Source organism: Sinocyclocheilus rhinocerous, unplaced genomic scaffold (genome assembly GCF_001515625.1).
Source record: "Sinocyclocheilus rhinocerous isolate Xijiao unplaced genomic scaffold, SAMN03320098_v1.1 scaffold2873, whole genome shotgun sequence".
Taxonomy (NCBI): domain Eukaryota; kingdom Metazoa; phylum Chordata; class Actinopteri; order Cypriniformes; family Cyprinidae; genus Sinocyclocheilus; species Sinocyclocheilus rhinocerous.
In genome coordinates this window covers 154380-164480 of record NW_015632032.1, presented here as the reverse complement: position 1 = coordinate 164480, position 10101 = coordinate 154380, and the positions used below count along the sequence as shown (strand labels likewise).

Sequence of the window (10101 nt, the reverse complement as noted above, 5' to 3'; positions counted from 1 at the left end):
ATTCTGGGATACCTGGCTGCCTCAAGTTCACACAAGTCACCTCTGGATGCATCCTTGATAAAAGGGGCGGAGCAAGAACACATCCTTGATTTGAACTGTACTTGGCTAGATGTGAACTTTGAATTGGAACAGTACTTGGGCGACGACTGATGACGTTTCACAAGTCCACAAGAACACAAGTACAGACAAGAACGCATATTGAGAAACGGCTCTAGCTTTTCCAGTTTCCCAGGAAGAATACAACAAATTACAATTAACGAATACTGACACCTGCTGGTATGGAGAGTTATTTACTCTCACACTGTTGGCTGTAGTCTTTGCATTGTGTTCAAGTGCAGACTTTTGGCCCAGATGCAGGTGGCGTGAGGCGACACCACAGTCAGCTTTGGTCGCCACTAGCTCTTTGATGTCTGTCTGGTGTGTCTGGGCCTTAACGTATCATGTTTAGGCCAAAATCAGGCCACAGTTCACGTATCCTTTGAGACGAATGCAATCCTAGAATGCATGGCAATTTGACTAAGGATGACTATTAATACTATTTTGAATTTTTTTTTTTTATAATTCTAATACTTGTGCATTCTATTTATGCTTATGCTTAGTGTAGAACTGTGATATTAGCTTGGCAACATGCTATTTTCAAACACTATTGTAATAAATTTTAAAGAATCTGTGCGTTTCTGTTAGGTCTGCATGATTAATCGAAATAAAAACAAAATCGCAATATGGCTTAGTGGGGTTATTAAATCACAAAGGCTGTGATTTAATTAAATAAATGAGCTGTGGTTTTCAGAATGAAGCGTGGCACAGTGTACATTCACATGCAAGAAGCTCATGAAAATAGTAATATTAATAATTTTGTTTAATATTATTTAGTAGTAGCAGTATTAATAATATTGTTAATTAGTAGTAGTAATATTATTTATATATATATATAATGTAATAGTAATATAAAATATAATGGATATATTTTATTACTAAATAAAATATACTATTTAGTAATATTATTATTATTCCTAAATATAATTTACTAAGTTACTAAACCTAACTAAATATATAATATATAACATAATATTTGGTAATATTATTTAAGAAATGTATTTAGTAGTAGTAGTAATAATAATAATAATAATAATAATTATTATTATTATTATTAGGTTAGGGTTATTATTTATACATATTGGTATATCCTGTGAATGTTGATGCTTTAATAACAAATATTTATCGGTAGCGTGTATGCTGGAATTTCATAAATTTCATGGAGAAAAAAGGTAACTAGTAATGTAACTAATTACTAATTACTTTTGAAATAAAGTAATCAGAACAGTAACGTGATTACTTTTAAAAGGAGTAATCAGTAATTTGATTACATTTTCAGAGTAACTTGCCCAACACTGATCATTATAATATTTTGGCCAAATTGTGCAGCAAACCTGGACTCTCCAAAACTCAATATTTTTTATTTTACAGTGAAATATTACAAAATTACTAATTTTAATATTTTTATTTCATAGTAACAATAACAATAATAATAATATTAATTATTATTACTAATATTAATAAGTTAAGGTTATTTTATAATCATAGTGGAATATAATCAATATTTTTGGCCACATTGTGCAGCAAACTTAGACTCTATATTTTTTATTTTACAGGGATTTTTTTTAATATAGTAATAGAAATAGTAGCAGCAATAATAATAATTATAATTATTATTAATAATTATAAAAACAAAACAGAGAAGCAAACCATTTTAAAATCGCAATTGCAATTTTATAGGAAAAATCACAATTAGATTTTTCCCCAAATTGCACAATCCTAGTTCCTTGTGAGAAGTGCAATGGAACCCAAAGATTGCTGTCTGTGTCCCGACTACCTCACAACCAGTCAGTTATGAGGTTTCATTCTGGTCAGGATGCTACCTATGTAGGAAGCTCACTAGGTTTTGGATCTGAAGATGGATCTGCAGGTCTCACCGGTGTTCCAGGGTGCTGTTGGGCAGGGAGGGGCAGCTCCGTCTGGGGCTGCATGTGAGGTGGGGTGCCCTGAGCAGGGGCGGGGGTGGGTGTGTAGGCCTGACTGGGCTGCAGTGCTGCTGGCAGGTTAGTGGTGCTGGCGGTGGCGTTGGGGGGCGGTGTGGCGCGGAGTGGAGCCTGAGTGGGTGCGGGGCAGCCTAGCGGGGGGCCCAAGGGGTCAAGTGCATTCAGGGAGAGGTTAGCATTCGGCTGCTGCTGGGGAAGGAGAGATCGCACGCACACAAGCAGGGACAAAACAAGTTTAGTGGGAACGTCGTTGTGCGGAACGGGGTCACTCTAGGATGTGAGTGCATGTGCACACCTGTGAAACGGCCGCCTGCGTATTGGGCTGGCCCATGTTGACATTCATGGCGTTGGTGTTGGTGGGGAACTGCGGTTGAGCCATGAACTGCGTCTGGTTGGCCGTCTGTGCCACCATTTTCCCGCCGTGAGCTCCCAGCATGCTTTGTGTGGGGGGCATTCGCGTGGGAGACATATTCATCTGTGAAAATATGACGAGAATGATACAATGCGATATGTGTCCAGAGAGCTGAAATGAGAGGGATCCAGACATGAAGACTGACCGTCGGGACTTGGTTCATATTGATCTGTTGATGGTTTATCGGAGAAGCGGCACGTGTTGCCATGGGAGCCTGAGACATCGGCACATTGGGCATTGCGCCGAATGGATTCAACCCTGTTGGAAAAAACAACAGAAAAGATTGATAACGCAGAGATATTTGTTTCGAGTACAGAGAACAAATGCATCTCCAACTGTTATTGGCTACAAATGGGACTGAAGTACCTTGAGACACCTGCATGCGATTGATGATCTGATTTGGCACATTGGGCAAAGGCACGGGTCCATCTGAAAAGAGGGAAGAGACTAAATGAGATCAGAAACTGGCAAAGTTTGTGCATTTGTGTGTTTATGTCTGTCGATTTAACACTTTAATTTGGTGCGATTAGTTATGGAGTTAATTTTTAACATAGCTCATCACGGCCCAGACTGGTGTCATTTTACATTGCGTGCAGCTGCTGACAAACATGATGCTGGACGACTGATGACTGAGCGATGTAGCCTATTAGAATCCAGTTATATGCCCCCATAATTCAAAATTCAAGATATGAAAATGCCCCATATAAGTTTTTGTCTTATATTTATATCATATGATATAGTTTAGCAATATCACATAAGCAAGAGTGCTGTTTTTTCCTGAATATCTGGACGACTGCAAATGTGATATTGATTTTATACAACAGTTCAATAAACAAGAAGTTAATATTGTGTTTTAGACACAGTATTGTCAGTTTTTGATCAAATTCGGCAACAAAAATAGTTCCAAACAAATCCACAGCAGAACAACCTTTCCGAGCAAAACACAGCAATGTTTTGTTACTGAATGAATCAGCAGTTTTCAATGAATAAAGTGAGTCAATTATTCAGTGACTCGTTCATAAAGACAGTCACTTGCTTTGTTTCTGAATGAATTAGCCATTTTGACAAATTGGTTAAATGAATGATTCAATGATTCACTCATTAAGACTTCGCCACCCCTTACTGGTGGTTTTAGTTTAATATTCAGAGTATCATTTTTACAATTTTCAATATTTGTTAAAAAAAAAAAAAAAAACCTTAATGCCCATTTAAAACCCATTAAATCTCATAGTATTATTTATGCAATTCTAATTGCAGTGTAAATGCATTCATGCCACCTCTGGACAGTCAGAAATGCACTTCAGATGCAGCTTCTGAAAACAATGTTATGGCCACATTGTAGCCTTAAAAGGTTGTGTGTAATAAATTTGATCTTAAATAATAATTAGCTTTTGTGGGTAATTTCTCAGCCCAAATTGATGTGCAATTAATTTGATAAATTAACTGGCATATCGTGCAATTAGATCAAAATTTTAATCACATAACAGCCCTAGTTTTTAAATGACTTACTCTGTGGCCGAGGTCCCATGACATTAGGCTGGTTGAGGGCCGGTGGCTGTTGTCCCGCTGCAGTCATGGGCGTCTGGTTGATAATCTGCTTTTGTAATCGGGATCTTCTCTTCTCCTCCAGCTCCTTCTGGATCTTATAGATCTTCTCTGCCAGAAAGTGATAGTACTCGTCCTATACAACATGCACAGACAACAGTGTTAAAATCAACATAATCGAAACTTAAGAATTTCACTTTATCAGCCTTTCGGTTGAGGTGTAACCCTGACCGAGGGTTTGTGCTCACCCTACTATTGGCCGACTCGTACATATCCCCTTCCACTTTTCGTGCATATGCCACCAGGTTCTCCATGCGACGGTCCTTCAGGGCGGCAGGGTCTGGCGTAGGGAAGATGGCCTGAACCCTAAACAAACACAGAGAGCAAAACCCCTTCACTCAAAGCGATCTTTTCATTTTATTTAATGCAGTTTTTTTACTTTCTATTCATGAAAGACTCCTGGAAAAATGATTTCCACAAAAAAAAAAAAAAACATTAAGCAGCTCAAATGTTATTACAATTGTTATATTACAATATAAAAGGGTTATTTTAAACTATAATAATTTTTTTCACAATATTACTGTTTTTAGTATATTTTTGATCAAATAAATGCAGTCTTGCTGAGCATAACAATTTAAAAACATGTATAAAATATATATAGTTTAAGAGCAGCGTTTACTAACAGTTTGTGTACAAGGTGGTTGCGCAGGTCCTGAGTGACGTGCTCGTGCCAGGCTTTCCTCACACCGGTGGCTGACAGAGGGGCCGCTGTGGGCAGGTTACTCATGCTGCCTACCGTAAGGCCATCCGGCATCAGCTGACTGCGTAAAGAGAATCAGGAGATATTTAGTAAGCAAACAGCATTAAGACATCAATTTTAAGCAATTAATAGCTGGGAGTGTGTTTTGATTGGTGTGTGTCCGAGTCATACTTGTTAGGGTTAAGGGTTGACGGCATGGTGCCATCTGAGAGCAGCTTAGCCTGTTCTGATGTCGGTACGCCGATTGGGTTCATCTGACCTCCCCCTGGACAAAAATAAATAAATAAATAAATAAATAAAAATACATAAATAAAATAAAACTCATACTCCATAAATAATATGTAATAGATTAGATTTTGATAATAATACATTATATTTTCGTGGAATTTATATATATATATATATATATATATATACACTGTATATCAGGGTTATTATATATTTAACTACTACTAACTAATACTAATAATAAAATACTGAAACTAAAACCATAAAAAAAAACTAAAACCATAAAAAAATAATAACTTGAAATATAACACGTTAACTGAAATAAAATATTAAAACATTTCAGCTAGTTGCCAAGGCAACATTTCTCATTTTAATTTAGTCTAACCTGATGCACTAAAATAACTAAAACTAAAATTAAAATTATTAGAAACTATGTAGACAAATATTTTTACAAAACCCAATAAAATTAATAAAACTTTAACTTTGAAAAATTTTTTATAAAATAAAAACTGATTCAATATTAATAAAAAACTATAATAGTATACTATAATAATACAATAGTATTTATAATAGTATATATATATATATATATATATATAAACAACTAATAAATAGAAATACATAAAACCCATACTCCCTAAATAATATTTAATGTTATTTTTCTGTACATCTATATATATATATATATATATACACACACACACAATATTTATAACAATAAACATTTAAGTAATAAGAAATAAAAACATATAAATAAACATGTAAAAATATGTAACTCGTATTCCCTAAATAAAAGTAATATATGATAGATTTTCAGATAACTTATATGAACAATATAAAAATAAACAATTTCTAATAATAAATACAAATGCATAAACTAATACTCATAAGCTCATAAAATTTAATTTGTATATATAACATACACATTATTTTTGGTATTATTAATATAATATATTTTCCTACAATAAAATACTAGTTTACCGAGCGTGTTGATGGATCTCATTTGCGGCGTCTGCGCAGTCATCTGCCCGGGGCCCTGCGTCTGTGTGGGGGTCTGGTTGCTGTAGGGGAGGCCGAGGGCAGCGTACGCCCGCTGCATGGAGCTGGGGTCGATGGGCGTGGAGCTGGGCAGAGCGGGCGCCGTCTGCTGCCCCGTACCGACCGTCCCGATAGGGCTCTGCAGACCAGCGTTGGGGGGACTCAGCATTGCTGTAACACAGGAAAGAGATGCTGTAATACGACATCTGTGTATTTCAAACCAAGCTCTGCATGAGATTTCACGTCTGATTCTGCTTAAACACTTGGCAGAATCTGTCCGTCAAAACAGAGGAGCGCAAAAAAAAAAAAAGTTAAAACCCTGCCAAATAGCCATCTGGAAGAAAACATTACTCATCTGAACATAGTGGAAAAAAACGGGGGAAGTAGAAAGGAAAGTGGAGGGGGTCCGAGACGCCAATTGCATCGGGAAGAAATATCGCAGCGGCGACTCTGCGCAAAAACAAACACTTTAGCTGCCTCGCGCTCTCAGAGTCATGATGAGAGACGCCTGGCAGAGGGAGAGGCGCTTTGCAGGTTTGCTGGAGCTGTAACAGTGTGAGATTTTAATGAGTCACCGCTCAGCCGGCGGGGCGGCACGACTCTCCTCATCCACACCACCTCTACCCCCCGCAGCAAACACACACGGCCCGTCTGAAACATTCACACATTCACAGTAGGCTTGCCGCGATAGACGGTGTTGACGGTTATACCGGTGTTAAGCCGCAACACCGGTTACGTCACTTGCCCACCGCCTCACCGACCCCCACCATCGTTTTGATTTTTTATAGTAATAAAAATAATTCAGGGCTGCCAACTCTCACGCATTCAGCGTGAGACTCACGCAATTGACACTATTCTCACGCTCTCACGCACACATCCATTTTCTCATGCAGAAAAATGTCCCTTCCAAATTCAATATTTATTTATGATAAAATTTTTTTAAAAAAAACACTAGACAGCGCTCGTCAATGTCAGAATGATTTAAATGGGCAATCAAATCAAAGAAGGGCAGGGCTTTACTGTTGTGAAGTAAGTAGGTAAACATTTATTATTTGACAGCTGTTTTACAACAGAAATGTTAAATAACCAACAGTAATATTCTGTGATACAAACTCCACAACCGTTTTGATCATTTACGTGATTCACGTAATTCGTAACCGAATGTGGCAAGGAACATTTTGTTGTTTTGCTTTTACAACATTTGCACAAATTAACTCCTAATTGTATGTGTATTTTAAAATAAAATATTATTTGTGAATATTTAAACGGATTACGAAAAATTCTTTCCATTTTTCTCATCTTTTTTAAAGATGTTAAGCCTTGTCACACGCTATGCGTGTCCGTCGTTTAGGTTAGTAACTAATATGCTGTATGCCCTAGATAGAAATAAGTTAGCATTATCAAAGTTATTTGTTTTGCAGTATTGCAGTAATTATACATATGTTGTCAGTAAACCTGTTTCATTGTAATGTTTTGACAAATCACAATACACTTCCTGTGATGCAAGGTTTTTTTTTGTTTGTGTGGTGTTTTTTTTTCTATTTTTTTATTTAAAAAAAAACAAAAAACTTTTTTGAAAGCCCTGATAATTTAGTTCAGTAAAAGAACAGACACGCTAAAGTGAGTTTGACGTTGTATTTTGTTGTTGCATTCAAGCAATTGACGCTGAACTGCCATTAATTCAAAAGTGAAAGTAAAATGTGCACGGCGCATTTAAGCTATTTAAAAGCGAAGGAAAGCGAGGAAAAGAGGGAAAATTCAAACGAACTAAAAACAAAAAATTACTTTACTCTGAATTGCCGCTATTTTAAAGTGAAAGTAAAATGGGCACACCGCTTTTACAAGCTATTTAAAAGCGAAGGAAAGCGAGGAAAAGAGGGAATGCCCTGCCCCCGCGGTGATACCGGTATTACCGGTGTTGTCACACGTCGATTAACCGGTGGGAAAATTTCCTCACCGACACAACCCTAAAGCACACCCTTGTGAAAAAGAAGTGTTATCAGTATTATTATTTTAGGTGTAATAAAAAGTCTAAACACAATATAATTTATACAATACTATTTCTTAATGTAAACATATGAATTTAAATTATTATTATTATGCAAATGTAATGTCGTGAAGTACAGAGGAGGATGTTTGATGGAGGAAGGACTCACGTTGCTGGTTGCGTTTGTCACTGGCGTTCTTCAGCGGGAGGCAGACGGGACAGTCGTGCCTCGTGCAGTTCTTCCAGTGCGAGATGATCTGCCTCGATGAAGCACAGTGAGCCACTGCAGACAGAGACAGAAGAAAGCCTGAGCCAAAGTGCAAGTGTGTCCAACTGCTGCAAAACTGGGAGCAGAAAGTTCCTGTGGGAGAGCAGGTCTGCACAGCAGACACACATCTGCCGCAAGTGATTTCGCCAAACCCACAGCAAAGAATCACGTTTTTGTCCCGAGACTTTTTTTTTGTCCTCACAGGAAGTAAAAAGATACTACAAATGACATTAATCACAGGCAAACAGATTATAATTGATGTTTAATTACAGTTATCTGGAGAGAGATTTTAAAACAATGAAATTTCACTGTAGGAGGGATTAATGGGAAACTAGTTAAGGGGAAAATAAATAAATAAATAAATAAATGGGATGATAATTATAAATTCTAATAAATACTATAATAATTAATTATAGTATTTATTAAATAAAATTAATTTATTTAATATGGGATATTAATATTAATTAAATTATATTAAATAAATGATTTTAATTATTTATACAATTAATACTATTTTTTGAAAATGATTTAAAACTGAATATCCATAACCAATTCACACAAGATATATGCATTATAATATCATTATTATGATATTTTCTGTCATAGAGGCAAAGCAGCGTGTCAGAAATAGGTATTTCCCATTGTTTAGAGCAATTGTGTAGCTATTACAATAGGAGTGATCAAGTTGTATCCCACTGCTCGTTTCCAGTATCAACACTATTATGATTTATTGCTGCTGTGTCACACCTGGTTTGGTTGCCGGTTACAGAAGGAAGCGAGTTCTGCCAGGAGAGCCTTCAGGAGGCACCAAACACTGTCTGCAAACACACAATGCTTTAAGAGTCATCTCTAGCCTTCATGCCCTTCCTCAGGAGTCCAAGCGGAGAGATACGGGTGTCACAGCGGCCAGAGAAGAACAGGAAATGAGCTGGCACCGTGGACGGCGCGCTTGGCACCAGGCTTGTGTTTGAGTTGAAATTAAGCCCTGTGCTCCGGCTCCAACAACAGCTAAAGCTCTGAGAGCAAAGCAGCCGGGCGGCATCAGGCCGCCGCAAGCCCTCTCCTGCCGTTTGCCAAGCCCTTAATATTGCATTATACCATAAAGAGCACGGTTTTCTCTCTGAACAGACTGTTATACTTTAGATGGAGCAGAGCGTTTGCTCGGGAAATTCCCAGTGTGAGTGAATGAAATATTACTGGTTGTGAACCCAAAGATGTTCGGCCATAATTTCACTCTATGGAAGTGCACTGATGAAATATAACAGGGTTTGAGAATAATGACTGCCCGATGGCCCGGGGCCAGTGTGAAAGACACTCGGGCCACTGCTGCATTGTCATAAAAATTTATTATTTGCATGTGTTTTTAAGCCTTGCTAATTTAAAAATTCAAGCGATTTTATTTATTATTATTAAACTTTATTTGAAAAGGGACCATGTACAATTTTAACACAAATGTTTCCATTTCATGCATTGTACCGAATTTAGCCAATGGCTAGTTTTCATCCGCGGTCCCTTGGCAGGTAATCATAATCACAGATAGACATAAGAACAAAATAACAAACACATACAATACAGTAATACTTATACACATCCCATCAGAGCCAAAAAAACCCCAATAAAAATAACGTTCAGTTAAGCCACAACTATATCAGTGTTTACAGATTTGAGTTGCTTTTAAATAAAATTTTTATTTTAATTTAAACATGTCAATAGATGTGCACATCCTTATGTCTTCTGGTAGAGTGTTCCAGTGAATAATAGCTTTCACTGAGAAAGATGATAACCCAAAGGCAGAATGACGAAAAGGAACAACACAATCACTAG

General features: G+C 37.0%; 1 protein-coding gene across 2 annotated transcripts in view; it reads right to left on the bottom strand.

Annotated features, from left to right (window-relative positions):
- Window positions 1-10101, bottom strand: part of LOC107742089 (CREB-binding protein-like) — a 54556-nt gene that overhangs the window by 16328 nt on the left and 28127 nt on the right. For both annotated transcript variants that reach the window (XM_016554956.1, XM_016554957.1), the window contains exons 5-14: window positions 8179-8292; window positions 5966-6193; window positions 4928-5021; window positions 4680-4817; window positions 4245-4362; window positions 3961-4132; window positions 2818-2880; window positions 2597-2709; window positions 2335-2514; window positions 1974-2228 (exon numbers count right to left, since the gene is read on the bottom strand). In XM_016554956.1, the coding sequence (XP_016410442.1) occupies window positions 1974-2228; window positions 2335-2514; window positions 2597-2709; window positions 2818-2880; window positions 3961-4132; window positions 4245-4362; window positions 4680-4817; window positions 4928-5021; window positions 5966-6193; window positions 8179-8292 (1475 nt within the window). The remainder of the gene's footprint in view (window positions 1-1973; window positions 2229-2334; window positions 2515-2596; window positions 2710-2817; window positions 2881-3960; window positions 4133-4244; window positions 4363-4679; window positions 4818-4927; window positions 5022-5965; window positions 6194-8178; window positions 8293-10101) is intronic.